Source organism: Dendrobates tinctorius, unplaced genomic scaffold (genome assembly GCF_039654945.1).
Source record: "Dendrobates tinctorius isolate UK_male_01 unplaced genomic scaffold, ASM3965494v1 ptg000163l, whole genome shotgun sequence".
Lineage (NCBI taxonomy): Eukaryota > Metazoa > Chordata > Amphibia > Anura > Dendrobatidae > Dendrobates > Dendrobates tinctorius.
In genome coordinates this window covers 576,750-595,889 of record NW_027361830.1, presented here as the reverse complement: position 1 = coordinate 595,889, position 19,140 = coordinate 576,750, and the positions used below count along the sequence as shown (strand labels likewise).

Sequence of the window (19,140 nt, the reverse complement as noted above, 5' to 3'; positions counted from 1 at the left end):
TAGTCTCTCTAAGCAGATCACAGGCCTGTCACAGGGCGCAGTCTCTTTGCAGGGATAAGTTTTATCGCAGCACAGTCTCTTTACAGGGAAGTGTCTTGTCACAACACACAGTCTCTTTGCAGGGAAATGTCTTATCACTGAGGTGAGCGCGTAACCTTCCTGTCACTTCAGTACCCGGCTTCACGTACTCACGGTCCGCAGTCTTTGCACATGGTCCCTCTGACTCTGGCTGTTGTACCGGAGATCTCTGTCTCTAGCGGTCTGTGTCAGCGTCCTGCCCTCTCTGCTGTATGCGCCGCTCTGAGGAAAGCGTGCGCTGTTTTCCTGGTCTCTGCTCTCCTCCCTTCCTGTTCCTGGCTGCTGAACAGGCTGCTTTTGTCTCCCCCGGGGAACCTGCTGCCCTGCTCAATGGTTCCGGGCACGGAGCAGAGAAGGCAACTCCCCCTCAGCTCTTCCTGTACTTCAGCCCCTTACATCTATGTCTCCACATCACATCCACAGTGGTGATAGAGCCTCACAAGTCCCCACATTACATCCTCACTGGTGATAGTTTCACATGTCCCTACATCACATCCACAGTGGTGATAGAGCTTCACATGTCCCCCCATCACATCCACATCACCCCTGACATATGAGTACTGTGAGGTGAAGGGTCTGTAGTGATGTGTATCTGCATTATACCATATAATACACTTCATCTGCTGCAGTGTAAGGGGGTGAGATATAATGTATTTCTAGCTTCCCTTCCCTCGGATTGCCTTCGGTTGTTAATGTGTACATATTGCTGATTGATAATGTCTTTGATAAATGCCTGCGGTACTGCTACATAGAAATATATATGTATTATCGTTCATCTTTAATGGTATTGCCACATGTATGTATTACCATTTTGTAGAAAGCTGTAATATATTGTCTTGTGTTCCTTTATTATACTATTGCATAATATAATGTGTCTGTTGTGCATGTATAGTTAGGGTAAGTTAGTGCATCCTTTTGGGGGGGCATTAGAGGAGGGCACTTTAGTATATAGTTCCTATAGACACGGGTGTGGTTCTGTTGAGGGCCACTAGATGGGGGCATACTAGTGGGCCTGAGAGGTATAGTTGATAGGATTTTTATAGAGGGTTAATTGTAGGAGGGGTTGCCGGGTAGTAAGAGGAGTTTGCTAGGAAGTTAGGTCAGACGGGGCCAGGGTGCCCTAGTGTCCATATGGGCTAAAGGCCCAGACAGCTTGGCAGTCCTGTAAAATTCAAGCGCTGCAACCCACGTTACCCACGGCAACTGTGTGTCATAGCAGTGGGCCCATGCAGGAAAGGAAGTATGTGGTGACTTATCGCCTGGCCAGATGCTTTTAGATATTAATTGGTTGGACAGCTGAGATGAAGGAAGTTGGAGCTTCGATGAGATCGGTACAGATGACCCGGATATTTTACCAGAGGCAACTAAACTTGATGACTGATGATTTTGAGTCTGGGGCGAAACAGGCAGAAGGAATTGTCATCATGGCGAGGTCAGGCCAGGAAGGAACTGGGGAGCAGTCTAGGACAGTTCGGTCTGGGCGTGTACTGCAAAGAAGCGACAACCAGAAATGGAAAGATGAGGAAACCAGTAAATGTCTTGATGTACCAACTGTGTATGTAACGTGTGAAGTACTCAGTAAAGAAAGTGTTAAAGTTAACTTGGACTGTGTCTCCATTGCTGGGGGTTGCCTGGAAGAGGGACCGTTGTCGCCTGAGAAGTGCCCAGAGGAAGCTGAATGTGGAGAAAGACTGAATATAGATATTGCGGTTATTCAGGTCACGACTACAGTCTTGTCCCTCCCTTACAGCAGAACCTCAGCCTATAGTGATGTATGTATGGATGTGTGTGTGGATGGTTGAGGGAGGGATGGATGGATGAATTGATGAAGGAGGGATGGATGAGGGAGGGATGGATGCACACAACACATTATACTCTCCTATATAGAAGCCTTTTCCTTCCTGGTTCCTCCAATCAGTTGAGTTAGTTTCCCGCTGTCTCGCACTATGTGCTGCACAGAGAGACTGGTGCACAAAGCAGGAGGTCGAGAATCTCTGGAGGTGGTTATCATCTGGGGGAGACTGGGGGTGGTTATCATCAGTTTCGGCCAGACAGGAAAACTCTACTCGGGAGTGAGCTGCTCCTCCAGAATCGGGAGACAGCTGCTCACTAGACTAAGTGTGATATCTAGGGCACCATGCAGAATGCTGACAAGGAGTATATTACAAACTCTCAGCATTTTGCATCCTAGGTACACACAAATTATGCAGAAAGCCCAGACAACCTCTTTAATGAAGAGTGAACAGTAAAATTGCTCCCACCCCTTAATAAGTCATGTGATATTGAGGACTTATCCAATACTTGGCACCCCCACCAATCAAAACAGTGAGGGTAATATTCTAAAATAATTAATTATTGATAAAATATATAAAATGAAAACTAAATATCAAAACAACCCCTCTGAAAAAATGGATGGCAGACCATCCGGTGAAAGGACCACTGTACACACTGGGTATGGTGAAAGATGAAACCGGCAGGGTATCCCTGACGAAGGAGATCAACTCCGAAACGCGCATTGGGGCGCGTTACTAGGCACCATTTACTGGCTCACCAGGTAATTGTTCAATCCTTGGTTCCCCCTCTCTTTTTTTCTATTGTGTGGCTTTTTTTTATCGTGTGGCGTTTCACTTCACCACGTATTGGCATTTATTGTCCATATTATTCGTGCACTTTATTTTTTTGTTGGCCTTCGCCAACATTATCTTTTGCTACACATTGCACTATATTTATTTCTTTTGGGGCCATTACATACATTTTTTACCTGTTCATTATTGAGCCAGTTTGGCATGGTTATTAAAAAAGCTCTATTATTAAGCCTATTATATAATTATAATACCATGTATATATTTGGGATGCCTTTTTATTCGCTTCAAGTGTACACCTATCATTGTTTTATATTTTAATAAAGGCCATTTTTCTGACTATTTTATTTACTTTGTGTGTTGCTTTATATATTATATCCCTTTGATACCCTGCCGGTTTCATCTTCCACCATACCCAGTGTGTACAGTGTTCCTTCCTACCCCCACTAATCAGTTGTTGTTAACTCATGGGGTGGTCAGACGTAAACATTGAACTGAGTACTTTCCTATTCAAGAGAATAGGAACTGATCTGCAGTATTCGGCAGTGGCTACTACACATTGAAACATTCAAAGTTTACATCCAGCTACCACCAAGTGTTGGACCCCACATCTATTTATTATTAATCACCTCTCCTGAGGATAGACCATCAATATTTTGAAACTATAGAACCCCTTTAAGACTCCTTTCTCCCCCTCCAAGGCAATTGGGGATAAAGAGAGAGAGGAAGAAAAACTGGGAATGTTATTCACTCTTTTCAGCAGGGCTCATACAGTTGAAGATTGTGTGGTCATATATTTGTGCATTTCTTAAGCCAGTGAACTAAGCTACAAGACTCAACAGGGCAGGAGAGTGTAAAGCTTTCTCTTTGTTTGGGGGGGTCTTTATTTATTCTGGGTCTGGGGAATGTATTTATTCAGGGGTTTCTTCTAGAGATAGCAAGATATTCAAGTATCTTACACCATAGGCAGACCAGGGTCTTGAAAATTTGTTAGTTGCCAAGGACCATACATTTTCACTGGCTGAACACATTGAGACTCATTCTATAAGAAAATTCATATTCAGCGCGCTGGAGGTACCCTTCAAACACTTTATAGGATCATTTGCATATTGGGCAGACATTGCTATATTTTTGTAAATTCAAGGTTAAGTATGAGTGCATTATTTATGCGTGAGGCTAGGGCATATACTTCAATGGAGACACTGGGGCATATATATCACAGGAAACGCTAGAGAAAATACATTACAGGGGACACTGTGGCTGCAGCATATACTTCACAGGAGACACAGGGTTAGTTAATATACATAACAGGAGACGTTGGGGCTGGTGCATAAACATCACAGGAGACAGGGAGCTGGTGTATGTACATTACAGAAGATGCTGGGGCATATACATCCCAGGAGATGCTGGGACATATACATCACAGGAGATACTCTGGTGCATATACATCATAGCAGAAGCTGTGGTGGGGGAATATATATCACAGCAGGCACTGGTGCATGTACATCACCGGATATGCTGTGACATATACATGCCAGGAGATGCTGGTGTAAATACATCACAGAAGATGCCTGGGCTGGTGTGTGTGTGTGTGTGTATAATATATATATATATATATATATATATATATATATATCACAGGAGATGATGTGGCTGGGGTATATACATCATAGTGCTTGGATCTATGTCTCAGCAATGTTTGCTCAGTGTGTCATCAGTGTTTTTTATATATGGATAAATACATTACCAAGTTTCTCCTATCCTTTGCAATGCTAATCACAGAATCACAGACTACATACTGATGACTCCGTGTGCTGTACCTGATTTTCATAGACTCAAGGACTTGCATCAGTATTTTTAATTTGTGCTGCCAGAAAAAACACGAGCATGTAGGCAGCACCATAGACTGTAATGGGTACTTGTTGTATCTGTAAAAATGTAATGGAGCCTTAGAGCGTGTATGCATGGGTATATGTGTTTGTGTGGATGTTTTTTTATTTCTCTTAGGCTGGGTTCATACTGTGTTATGGCAGTCCGTTAGACGGATTGCGTTACACCGCGGCATAATGCGGTGTAACGCAGTTTAACGCTGCCATTAACCCTTATTATCGGGCGCATCGCCAACGCATGCCATAATCGGCATGCGCTAGCAATGTGCCATCATTCAGTGACGGAGCCTCGGACGCGGGATGCAGCGTCTGAGGCTCCGTCACCGCTAGGGGTATAGCACAACGCGATCGCGTTATGCTCTAGTGTTAATGCAGCCCGTCAGCGCTATGCATTGAAAGGGCTGCATTAACGCAGTATGAACCCGGCCTTAGTTCCTTTAAAAATGTTGGGTCTGGAATTGCCACACTTCTGGTAACTTTACTTCCTCCTTTACTCCTGGATTACTTTGATAGTCTCCCTTGGAGGATGGCCTAGGTGGTTTCCAGATGTACACTGTGTTCCAAATTGTTATGCAAATTGCATTTACGTGTCATAAATATGTCAATTTTTGTTTTTCAAGTAAACTCATGGATGATATTGTGTCTCAGGGTTCTTTGGATCACTGAAATCAATCTCAAACACCTGTGATAATTAGTTTTCCAGGTGAGTACAAGTAAAGGAAAACTATTGTATATACTCGTGTATAAGCCGAGTTTTTCAGCACTTTTTTGGTGCTGAAAACGCCCTCCTTGGATTATACACGAGTCATTGTCCAGAAAGCCGGTGGGGGAGGGGGAGCGGCAGACCAGCGGCAGGAGCTGGTGGCTGTGGTTAAAGCCTGTGCCGCTGCTAAAGAGAAATTAATATTCATTTCTCTTATAGTGTGCACGGTGACAGCTGCAGCCGCCGGCTTCCAGAAGACATCATACTCATCCTTCTCCGCGCCATCGCTGCACCTCCATTGGTCCTCCATTGGTCCCAGTGCTGGCAGCTCTTCCTGTGCTGAAACATCACATGCCTTCACAGCATCTCGTTGGTTACAGCATGCCCTCGCAGCATCTCCGTTGGTCCCGGCGCCGGCAGCTCTTCCTGTGCTGAGCGATCACATGGCACCGCTCCTTAAGGTAATGAATATGCACGTGTTTCCACTTCCATAGATGTAGAGGGAATATTCATTACCTTAATGAGCGGTGCCATGTGATCGCTCAGCAAAGGAAGAGCAGCCGGCGCAGGGACCAACGGAGATGCTGCGAGGCCACGCTGGAGAATGATGATCGGGATCTTTTTTTTTTTTTGTAATAGGATTCATGCATACCAGGACGGGAGGGGGTGAGCCATGCATACAACGATGGGACGGGGGGAGCCATGCATACAACGACGAGACCAGGGGAGCCATTCATACAACATCAGGACCGAGGGAGCCATGCATAGAACGACAGGATGGGGGAGCAATGCATACAACTACGTGACGGGGGGGAGCCAGGCATAGCAGGACAGCGACAGAGGAAGCCACGCATACAAGTCCAGCGACGGGGAGCCACAAGGAGGCGGAAGAGTCATGTTTTGGGACAGAATCATAGAAAGAGAGCTAGTAGGCCACTTTAGGGTCTCTGAAGGTGTGAAAATGACCTTGTTAAAGTGTATAAAGTTTCTGAATGACCACTTTCTTCCATGGTACAAAAAGCGTTGTGCCATCCGTAGCAAAATCATCTTCATGCATGGCAATACACAAACTCATGCTGCAAAGAATACCTCTGAGTCATGCTATGGGCATAAAAGGCGAGAAACGCATGGTGTGGCCACCATCCTCCCCTGACCTCAACCCTATTGAGAACCTTTGAAGTATCTTTAACCAAAAGATCTAGGAGGTGGGAGGAAGTTCACATCAATGAAGCAGCTCTGAGAGACTATTCTGACATCCTGAAAAGAAATTCAAGCAGAAACTATCCAAAAACTCACCAGTTCAATGGATGGAAGAATTGTGAAGGTCATATCAAAGAAGGGGTCCTATGTAGTGTTGAGCATTCCGATACTGCAAATATCGGGTATCGGCCGATATTCGCAGTATCGGAGTTCCGATACTGAGTTCAGATATTTTTACAATATCGAATACCGGAATTGGAAGTTCCCATAATGCAATGAGCCAGTTGAGGATCCTAAGAAGTGTGGGCAGTGGGCACATCCTGTTAGGCATGCTGAAATGATGTCATCATGATGCGTTATAATGGAGTGTGGGCGGTGCGTGGGCGGAGACTGCGTGACTGTGTGTGTGGGCGGGGTCTGTGCGGGCCTGCCGGGGGTCTGTGCGGGCCTGCCGGGGGTCTGTGCGGGCCTGTCGGGGGTCTGTGCGGGCCTCTCGGGGGTCTCTGTGTCTGTGTGCGGGCCTGCCGGGGGTCTGTGCGGGCTGCCGGGGGTCTTTGTGTCTGTGTGCAGGCATCTTCCGATGGGACTTGTAGTCCCATCGGGCTATGCCTGCTACAATGACAGTGATTGACACATTAGCCAATGATGGGACAGTAGTAGTGGCCATCATCCGGCTAATGTGTTGAATGTTAAAAAAACAAAAAACAAAAACACAAACATACATACAAACATACATACAACATACTACATACATACTACATACAATACATTCATACAATACATACATATAGACATACAGTATATAGAGTACATACTCACCATAACTAGTCACTTTGATCCCCGAAGCCAGTGTCATCTGTAAAAAATATTAACATAACAAACAACCAATATACTCCCTGATCCACAGAAATCCATGAGTGTCCCACGACGATCTCCCCTATAGAACAGTGATATCTATAGGACCTTCAGTGACACACTGACAGGAGACAATGGCTCCTGCAGTGCATCACTGAGAGATTACTATAGTTCACTGGTCTCACTTTATGGCAAAAGCTGCGTGGGAACTTTCTCACACAGCAATGCCAAAAGTGAGACTAGGGACTATTTTTTTTACAGTGGCGGAGGAATACAGTGCGGAAGGATACCTTCCTCCCGTCATTGTATTCCTGGAGCCCCTAGAGAGCGGTCGCATCAGCTGATGCTGCTGTTCTCCACGGGAGATCGTCGTGGGACACTCATGGATTTCTGCGGATCAGGGAGTATATTGTTTGTTATTTTAATATTTTTTACAGATGACACTGGCTTCGGGGATCAAAGTGACAAGTGATGGTGAGTATGTACTCTGTTATATGTACTGTATGTCTATATGTATGTATTGTATGAATGTATTGCATGAATGTATTGTATGTATGTAGTATGTATGTTGTATGTATTATGTATGTATGTAGTATGTATGTTTGTGGGTTTTTTTTACATTAAACACATTAGCCGGATGATGGGACTACTACTGTCCCATCATTGGCTAATGTGTCAATCACTGTCATTGTAGCAGGCATAGCCCGATGGGACTTGTAGTCCCATCAGAAGATGACTGCACACAGACACAAAGACCCCCGGCAGGCCCGCACAGACCCCCAAGAGGCCCGTACAGACCCCGCACACACAGACACACACAGTCTCCGCCCATGCACCGCCCACACTCTTCCCCCCTCCTGAACTGGATGTGCAAGGAAAGAAAGGGTTTATTTTCATTCCGATATTTGTGTCCCATTGACTTGCATTGGTTTCCGGTATCGGAATCGGCGATACCCGATATTTTGGGGGTATCGGTCCGATCCGATATTTCCCGATATCGGAAGGTGTCGCTCAACACTAGTCCTATGTTATCATGTAACTTGGCCTGTGAAGATGTTTATCATTGAAAACGCTTTTGAGTTCAGTAAATGTGAACTCTTATTGCTTCAGATTCATCAAATGACCGTTTTCAGTTCTTTACAGCCTATAAACTGTAAACTCTGTTGTGCGCAATAATTTGGAACAGTACATTATGAGGTTTATTAGTTTTTGGAGGTTTGTCCAATACAATTTAATTTATACTCTAATGTTTTATGATTTGAACATTGTACTAACTCATTTGCATTGAACATTTAGGAAAATCTTAGAAAAATAGATTTGCACAATAATTTGGAATGTGGTGTATATTGAGCTCTGAATAATTAATGCCAGTTTTTTTTTCTGTTGATCAGTTTTGATAGTTAAGGGTCTAATTCTTTTTAAGCATGATAAAAAATACATACATATTGTGGTCAATGGGAACAAAATGTTACAAAAATAAGTGCATCCAAAGCATACTTCATTTTGAAACAAATGACACAGGCCCCAAAATTGCCAAAAAGCAATATCTGTCCACAATGACAAATGGCACAAAACCCATGAGGATTGCTGTCTGCAGAAAAAGCAAAAATGGCAAACCTGGAAAATTTAAACTGTCAAGACTCTGTTGTTGGTGTCACGTGTACCTGGATACAACGCCTCCAGCAGGGCGAATTTTGATAATGTCATGTGTACCTGGATACTCCGCCTCCAGCTGGGCGAATTTAGACAGAGTAAAGGGGAACACCGGGGAAACGGTTACAATGGTGGGCCCTGCAATAGGGAACGGGGAAATGGAGATCTCCTGCACTCCCCTGAGGCAGTGTCCCTAAACTCCTAACAATCCCTATACAGGTTCCTCACCTCTCTCTGAGCAGGATACCTTAAACCCTAGCTCGCCCTGCACCTATCCCTTACTAGTGAATTGGACGGTGCAGACACTAATCCCACCACTGTACTAATACACACAAGGAAAATACAACAAACAGGGAAAACACACAACTTAGCTTTGCTCTGATGCTATGGCTCCAAGCAGCAGAGTACCGCACCCAGATACAGCTTCCACCTGAATAGCTGCCACTCCAAAGCTCTGTCGGAGCTGCAAGGAACTCCCCTCAATGGCTCCTTTCACCACCAAGGTTGGTTGTGAATGAACAATATCACCAACAGTGATTGAGAACACCTGACACTCCTTTATAGATAGGAGCCAGGGTAATCACACCTGCTTGGTAATTTACGTGCAATAACCCCAGCGGCCACGGTGACCCGCAGGCAACCCTTTTTTAGCACCAACAACTCCGGGCTGCATGGGTTTCTCAGTCCGCACTGGTGTGTCCTCCTCTCTAGTGAGGGCTATAGGGGGCACATTAGGTGTATGTCTTTCCCTGAGGCGTCTATCCACCTGGATGGCAAGGGACATGTGGCCTCCAGCAACCTGGTGGTGGCGTACTGCACCAGAGTATCCTGCAACTTTGGAGACAGGCCCTGCACAAAATGACTCCTAAGTGCAGGGTCATTCCACTGCGTGTCAGTGGCCCACCCCTGAACTCTGAGCAGTACTCCTCAGCAAGCCAGGCTCCTTGTTTAAGCCTATGGAGTCGGGTTTCCGCCAGGGAGACGCCATCTGGATCCCCATACACTAGCGCCAATGCCGCAAAAAACTCGTCCACGGATCCTAAAGATGATGAATCGACCGACAGGGAGAAGGCCCAGGATAGGGGATCCCCCTTGAGAAGGGACATAATGATTCCCACCTGTTGCTCTTCACTCCCTGATGAACGAGGGCGCAGCCTGAAGTATAACTTGCAGGCTTGCTGAAAAACCAAGAATTTATCTCTCCCTCCAGAAAACCTGTCAGGGAGGGATATCTTGGGTTCTGGCTGAGCCTGTTCCTGAACCAAGCCCCCAAAGCCCACCAACAGCTGCAGTTGCTGCACCACCTCACCACGCAGCCCCCTAACCTCATCAGTGAAGGTCTGCAGTAATTGGGCAAAGGTCTGCATTAGGTCCATGGCTCACCAGAGAAAATGTAGGGTTGGTGATAATGTCACATGTACCTGGATACACCGCCTCCAGCAGGGCGAATTGTGATAATGTCATGTGTGCCTGGATACTCCGCCTCCAGCAGTGCGAATTTAGACAGAGTAAAGGGGAACACCGGGGAAACGGTTACAATGGTGGGCCCTGCAATAGGGAACGGGGAAGTGGAGACCTCCTGCACTCCCCTGAGGCAGTGTCCCTAAACTCCTAACAATCCCTATACAGGTTCCTCACCTGTTGCTGAGCAGGATACCTTAATCCCTAGCTCGCCCTGCACCTATCCCTTACTAGTGAATTGGACGGTGCAGACACTAATCCCACCACTGTACTAATACACACAAGGAAAATACAACAAACAGGGAAAACACACAACTTAGCTTTGCTCTGATGCTATGGCTCCAAGCAGCAGAGTACCGCACCTGGATACAGCTTCCACCTGAATAGCTGCCACTCCAAAGCTCTGGCTGAGCTGCAAGGAACTCCTCTCAATAGCTCCTTTCACCACCAAGGTTGGTTGTGAATGAACAATATCACCAACAGTGATTGAGAACACCTGACACTCCTTTAAAGGTAGGAGCCAGGGTAATCACACCTGCTTGGTAATTTACGTGCAATAACCCCAGCGACCACCGGGGGCAAAACCAGAACTAAAGCAACTACAGTGTAATAACCCCAGCGGCCACTGGGGGAAAAACTAACCTTAAGCCAAAGGCTTAAAGGAAAAAAAAAAAGGTTATATGTGCTAAATCTGTCACAATCCAACCTGGATCACGACAGTTGGGTGTCCCGGGACCAGGGGCTCCTTCCCTGTCCCTAAAACTAGGGGCGCCTTAGCTCGCCCTGTTCCCCGGACTACTTCTGATGGTGAAGACATCGGGGCCATGAACCTTGCCTTAGCTCCTGAATCTGCCCTAATTCTGTACCCTTCCCCCACCCATGGAAGAGGGGAGTAGTAGTGTACTGTAATAAACCGACCAGACTAATAAGGTAATACGAGCAGGGATAACGGAAAATACTAAACATACAAATATACTCACAAGGACAACAGAGGGATGCACTGGGGAGTGGAGGATGGGGGTAAACCAAGGTAGAAGAAAGGGAATTATTACACACTCAAAATCTAGCAACAGTCACAGATAAATCCACCAAACACCTTCTCCAGTAACAATCACCAACAACCTCTAGCCATGCAGCAAAAGCTATCTCTGACAATGAGTGCTTGCCAGGGTCCAGATTACATAGGAGATGGGAGTGGCTAACAGTAAACAGCTGAGCCTTAATGCAGGAAAGCTTCCTGGAGCTCTCAACTTAGCAGATTAAGCCATGCAATGCTAAAAGAAACCTGCACCATTTAATATGAAGGTGAAGTGCCTCTATTCAGTGTTGGAGTAGGAGATATCAGATGCTGCGGTCTTCTGGCTCTTCTCTGTCATGGTAAACTCGTGACATAAACTGTTCCCAGCAAGAAAACTAGAAGAGAATCCTAGGCTGTACTAGAAGGCACCAGTGTGGAATTGATAGACAAGTATGGATTTTTTATTTTATACTTAGTAGAGATAAGCAAATACATTTGCCATATTAGTATTCCCTGGCCACTGATTGCTAGCCCTGCTAGTGCCTAATAAATGTTGTCATCCACAACTCCTCTTTTGATTAGCAAGCCTGGTGCGACATCGTGGGTGTATCTCCAAAGAACACTTTTTTCAGCCTTTCTAAAAAAAATCATTGCAACTGTATTGCTATACTGATTTGTGTGCTATTTTTTATTTTTATACACTTTATTTACATTTTTAAGTCCTATAGAAAAGTCAATGGAGAACAGACCAGAAAAATTACATACTAAGAGCATGTTGCCGAAAGTGACCAGTTTTTGCTATCATTTTCATCTTGTTGCACCCCAGAGGATTGTTTTTTGTTTTTATTTTTAAATCCTAAATTCCAGATGGGCCCCTTTATGTAGTGAGCCCAACATGCTCAATTTTATTCTTTAACACAGGGATGTTGCTCACAGGGTAGTAATGCAGAGCAGTCTAAAGATGTGCCCCCAAAGAGTCCTGTAAGCCACTCCTTTTGTAAACACCATAAAATAACACTAAGGCCGGAGTCACACTACAGCGAGGTACGGCCGAGTCTCGCAGGTTAAAACCAAGCTCTGGCACCGGCACTCCGGAGCGCAGCGTGCAGCTCCATGTATTGCTGTGCGGCTGCACGCTCCGCTCCGGAGTGCCGGCGCCAGAGCTTGGTTTTAACCTGCGAGACTCGGCCGTATCTCGCTGTATGTAATCCCGGCCTAAGGCATATATCTCTGCAACCTTAGTGAGGATTTAGAAAGAACAAAAAATGGATTACTCTGGGGAGAAAAAAATAAAACCCCAGAAAGCAAAATATTTTTAATGATTCACTATACAGTATACTTTAAAGTAACCACATGCCATTGAAAAATTCAGCATAACATGGTGTGAATCCAGCCTTAACATATCTATTCATTTTCCATAGTTTCCTATATACTGGTACAGCTTCCCTGCAATCATGAAGGGCTGGATAGATCGATGCTTCATTCAAGGCTTTGCTTTTGACTTCCCAGGCACTTATGAAAATGGATTACTTAAGGTATGTTGTACCACTACGATTATGTTGAATCACAAAATGTAGGGGACGATAAATCAAAGTGTTTATATCAGTAAATTAGCGAAAAATATTTTAAATACTTTCAAAATGTTTGCGAAGTGCAGAGTTGTGCAAAGATTTGTCGACTTTAGGCCGGCGTCACACTAGAGAGGAATACGGACGAGTGAGAGGCGTTAAAAAAACGCATTGCACACGGATCAATGATTCTCCATGGGGCAGCTCCCATCAGCCGTATTTTTCATGGGTATTTTATACGGGCCGAGACAATCGCAGCATGCTGAAATTGTCAGCGTACTACGACCGTAGTACGCCAGTGCAAGTCTATGGGTGCGCAAAAAAACCGCATTACATATGGACCAGACGTGTGACTTGCGAGAAATACGCGCCGGTGTCCTTTAAAAAAGCCAGCAAATCATGCACGATACAGTAAAATCACACTGACAGGTTTAATAAAGAAACAAAATAATAGATATATACACATAGAATATATCTAAATATGCATTCTATGTGTCTATATCTATTCTTTCGTTTGTCTTTGAAAACCTGTCATTGGGCTCCATTATATGTCCATTTTGCAAGCCTGCGAGAAAATAACTATACGGATCACATACGGATTACATGCGGATGCTTACATGAGAAAAATATGCGGCCACACCCTGACAACGGATGACATACGGAGCACTATTTAGGGACCATTTATGCGTATTACGGCCGTACAATACGGTCCGTATTTCTCTACGTTGTGTGTGACTCCAGCCTTAGTTTCATGCAGCTCCACCAAAATGGGAGAAGCTGGGAAGCACCCAGGGTGGGATGCGAGGTGGCTACTCTTTCTCTTCAAATGCAGTAAAAGTGCAGGTGTTTCTTACTCCAGAAATGATACTACATTCCCCAGCTGGAGTAACATTCCTAGCGGAAGCACTACAGTGATAAGAAGAGCTGAATTCATTAAATAAAATGTACCTCTTAACTCCTTTTCCCCCAAGGGTGGTTTGCACGTTAATGCCCGGGCCAATATTTACAATTCTAACCACTGTCCATTTATGAGGTCATAACTCTGGAACGTTTCCATGGATCTTGGTGATTCTGACATTGTTTTTCTCGTGACTAGAGATGAGGGACTTTGCCTTTTTTCGGGTCGAGTCGGGTTTCATGAAACCCGACTTTCTCAAAAGTCGGGTCGAACGAAATCAGCCAACTATAGGGAAAAGTCGGGGTCCGACTGAAATACGAAACTCAATGCATGTCAATGGGGAAGCAAAGTCGACAGGGAGTGGAGGACAGTAAACACACCTACAGTGCCCATTTCAATGCCAACAACAACAATTCTTATTACTTAAGTTTGTCAACCTAAATTTACTTTATAATAATAGTTATGCATTGAAAACTGGGGGTTATTTGGCTAAAGTTGTGGGGGGGTAGGACTGGCTCCAGGTTTTCGTGTGCCCTGGGCCAAAGAGTGCCAGTGTGCCCCTTTAACACATACCACAATTCATGATGCTCCAATATGGCACAGAAATATAGGTACAGTACAATGAAAAATACTTCACTGCTAACATGACATGACTGATATCTATTTTAAATTCTACAATAGCTCAAAAAAAGGACATTAAATTACTCCAACAGTATTATGGCCACCACATTGTGCGCCATACAGAATAATGAGCCCCATATATTTCTCCATACAGAATTGGTCCCATATAATGTTCCATATAGTATATGATGAGCTCCACATAATGCTACAGTATATGATGGTCCCCATGGTCGATGCTCCAGTGTGTTATGAGCCCAAATAATGCTCCATATATAATGGACCCCATTTCTAATCCTCCAGTGTATAATGGGCCCTATAAATGCTGCTCCAGTGTCTCATGTCCCCCATTTGGAATGCTCCGGTATATGATGGGCCTCATGGATGAAGCTCCAGTGTATGATGGGCCCAAATAATGTTCAATATATAATGGGCCCCATTTCTAATGCTCCAGTGTATAATGTGCTCCATAGATGCTGCTCCAGTGTCTGATCTGCTCCATTTAGAATGCTCCAGTATATGATGGGCCCCATGGATGATGCTCCAGCGTATGATGGGCCCAAATAGTGCTCCATATATAATGTGCCCCATTTCTAATGCTCCAGTGTATAATGGGCCCCATAAATGCTGCTCCAGTGTCTGATGTCCCCCATTTGGAATGCTCCAGTATATGATGGGCCTCATGGATGATGCTCCAGTGTATGATGGGCCCAAATAATGCTCCATATATAATGGGCCCCATTTCTAATGCTCCAATGTATAATGTGCTCCATAGATGCTGCTCCAGTGTCTGATCTGCCCCATTTAGAATGCTCCAGTATATGATGGGCCTCATGGATGATGCTCCAGTGTATGATGGGCCCCATATATAATTCTCCAGTGTATAGTGCTCCCCAAAAAATGCTCCCAACATTTAAAATAATGAAATACCTCTCTTCGCTGGGCAATGCTCTACTCTGGACTCCTCAGCATTGCCATCTTCCAGCCCTCTGCACTTGGACTGTTTAGGCAGAGGGCATACAGACGTGATGTCATCGCACTCTCTGACCTGAATGTCACTGTGAGGAAACGCGGAAGACGTCACGGCAGTGGAGCAGGGAGAGGTAAGTATTGAAAGTGCTGTGGCCCTGAGCAAGCAGGGGGGTCCCACTCATGGGCGCCGGTACTGGCACAGGGCCCCTCATAGTACGCCAGTGTGTCTGACGGTGAGTGGGCCCCCCCACCATCAGAGACACTTTATTGTACAATGAGAGGCCCTGTGCCAGTGCCGTCGCCCAAGGATGGACCGACACACCTGTTCAGGGCAACATCACTTGCCCGGGTGCACCAGGTGGTGACCCCGGGCCTGGGGGGGGTAGCCCAGTTAGGTAGGTTTAAAAAATGGCATATGTTGATGTGTAGACTGGACTTTCAGCAGCTACAAATGGAGAAATTAAAGTAGTCCGAGGAAGAGGAGGACAAAAGCGAGACTTTTTTTCTGGCAACCTATGTGTTATCAGGGGAAGGTTTAATGAAGGTTAGATCATCAACATTTTGGGTCGACAGACGGGTCCTTTTTTCTGTCAGGATTGATCCAGCAGCATTGAAGACGCTTTCAGATGGCACACTAGCAGCAGGGCAAGCGAGCTCCTGTAAGGCATATTGTGCCTATTCAGGCCAGGGGTCCAGTTTAGAGGTTCAATAGTCAAAGGAGAATGACCTGTGAGGGAGAACCTCGATATGGGAGAAGTAGTTTGTAACCATAGTTGACAACTGCTGTCTCCTGTCACTTGCAATCGATTCTGTATTTGCAGTCGTGTGAGCGGTACTTGAGAAATCAGTCCACAACATGGTCAGGAAACCCCTGTCTCCAACGCCACTTCGGCTGTGTGCACCACAAACACCTCTTCCATTTTGCCCACTACGGCTCGTTGGAGAACCAGCTCCGCTGCTGTGTGCTGGGAATGCCTCAAACAAACGGTTTACCAGAGTTGCTCGTTTGTTAGCCAATATTAGCTCTATGTTTTCCTGTGGCATGATGTTGTGTAATTTGCCTTTATAGCGTGGATCGAGGATGCTGGCCAACCAGTAGTAGTCATCCCTCATCATTTTGGCAATGCGGGGTCCCTTTTTAGGATCCGCAAGGCATAATAACTCGTGGGCCAATGTTCCAGGTGTCAATGCTGCACTGCCAGTGGTGGGTGGAGGAGCACTTTCTTGCAAATCCACATCCCTCCAGTCACGCACAAACCCTGTAGATGACCTTGGCACGCCCACATTTTCTCTTGCCCCCTGAGAAGCATCCTCCTCCCCAAAATAATCATCCCCCTCATCCTCCTGACCAGACAATGGCTGACTGTCATCAAGGCTTCCCTCCTCCTCCTCCTCCTGTTGCTCCTCCACTGCAAGTAAATTAAATTCACCGCACACTCATTGAGTGTGCGGTGAATTTAATTTACTTGTAATTAGGACCTACTGGTCCGTTGCACCTGCACCTCATCTATATTTGACTAGAGTGCACGCTAACTACCCAGTTTGCTCCTCCACTGCAGACGCCTGCTCCTTAATGTGCGTCAAAGTTTGCATAAGCAGATGCATAAGTGGGATGCTCATGCTTATGATGGCGTCATCTGCGCTTACCAGCCGTGTGCATTCTTCAAAGCACTGAAAGACTTTACAGAGATCTTTCAGCTTTGACCACTGCACACCCGACAACACCATGTCTGCCCTCAAACTGCCTGCCCGTGTATCCTCCCACTAATGCATTACAGCCTGCCTCTGTTCGCACAGCCTCTCAACCATGTGCATGGTGGAGTTCCATCTTGTAGCAACGTCTATGATTAGGCGGTGCTTGGGGAGGTGGAGTGATCGCTGCAGCTTCTGCATATGACTGGAGTGTACAGGCGAGCGACGGATGTGCGAGCACAGTCTTCGCACCTTATGGAGCAGGGCTGTTAACTCAGGATAATTATTTAGGAAGCACTGCACCACCAGGTTCAAGGTGTGAGCCAGGCAAGGTATGTGTCTGAGTTTTGCAAGGGCTATGGCTGCCACAAAATTCCGCCCATTATCACTGACTACCTTGCCTGCCTCAAGATGTAGACTGCCCAGCCATGACTCAGTTTGTCGATGCAAGTAGTCCCAGTGATGGACACGTAACGGCCCTGGCCATGCCTACTGGCCCATGCATCTGTTGTGAGGTGCACCTTTCCACTCACTGATTGTTTGAGTGCATGGACAATGCAGTTCTTCACATGCAGGTGGAGGGCAGGGATGGCTTTTCGAGAAAAAAAGTGCCTACTGGGTAGGTCATAGCGTGGGACAGCATAGGCCATGAGCTCTCGGAACGCTTCACTTTCTTTTCTTTTCAATGTTCTTTTTATTTAAATTTTTAAAGCATAACATCAAATGTAATAGAACAGTATTACATTTTTAAGTTTCAGCACTTAACATATATACATACAAATAGTTGGCTAGTCAAAACCATTGTAGTGCACGTCATTTACTTATGACTAGCATTATGCAGCCAAATTGAAGAAAGTGTTTTGACAACTGAAGAATTCAAAATACCACAATGCATAGTATCTAACTAAGAGTCCCAGGTTCAAGCCAACACTTGGCCTTTTCAATATAGCTATCTGGGACAACAGCGAACCAATTAAGAGATAGTTAGAGTAAGAGAAGAGAAATAGGACAGACAAAGAGTGAGAAGGGATGGAAGGGGGGGGGAATGAGTCTTCACTGTGTGGCGTCCTGCATAGAATCCTAGTGGATGTTTGATCTGAAAAGAATCCAAGGTTTCCAGGAGTCCTGGAACAGCGTTAAAGAGAGATTCATGAAAGCCACCATCTCAGCCATGTGATACAGTTGATCTATCTTATAGAGCAATTGCTGGCATGTGGGGTTATTCTCAGTTTTCCAATAAGTGGGTATTAAAAGTTTGGCTGCCGCTATTATGTTGTGGACTAATATGGATAATTTCTTGTTACCCGGCCACACCGGAAAACTCAATAGTGTTGTTTCAGGCGCTAGGGTTACTGTCTTTCCAGTTACCTCTTGAATTACATTTTCAGTGAGTGCCCAGAAGCGTTTTATAACTGGACAGAACCACCATAAATGGAGGTAGTCGCCATCTCCAGTACCACATCTCCAGCATTTCGTGTGGTGATTCACCCGCCAGGCCCGGTATTGTGGAACGCTTCACTTTCAACCAAACGGAAGGGCATCATCTCTAATGAGATCAATTTGGCAATGTAGGCGTTCAAAGCCAGTGTACACGGATGAGAGGATGAGTACTTTCTTGTCCTACTCAGAGTGTCTGGTAGGGTGAGCTGGACTTGAGAGCTGCATATGGGGGAACTAGCGGTGGACCTGACGGACTGAGAAAGGGTTGGTGATGGTGATGGTGTTGATGGCCTAGATTCAGTGTTTCGTTGCCAAAATATTGTGATTCCCTGACTGCTGTGGCCTTGCGAAAACACCTCAACATTTCTTGATGGTGGTGTGCTTACCGGTGGCTTTACAGCGGGGGAAGCGATGGAGCGTTGCTGGCTACCTTCAGTCGGAGCAGGTGCACATGTGCTACCTGAGGTTTTGTAGTCCATCCACGCTTGCAAGTGCATGCTGGTTAAATGTCTA

The 19,140-nt window shown here is 45.6% G+C and overlaps 1 protein-coding gene across 3 annotated transcripts in view; it reads left to right on the top strand.

Annotated features, from left to right (window-relative positions):
- Positions 1 to 19,140, top strand: part of NQO2 (N-ribosyldihydronicotinamide:quinone dehydrogenase 2) — a 154,858-nt gene that overhangs the window by 116,127 nt on the left and 19,591 nt on the right. For all 3 annotated transcript variants that reach the window (XM_073550133.1, XM_073550134.1, XM_073550132.1), the window contains one exon: positions 12,861 to 12,974. In XM_073550133.1, coding sequence (XP_073406234.1) covers positions 12,861 to 12,974 — 114 coding nt within the window. The remainder of the gene's footprint in view (positions 1 to 12,860; positions 12,975 to 19,140) is intronic.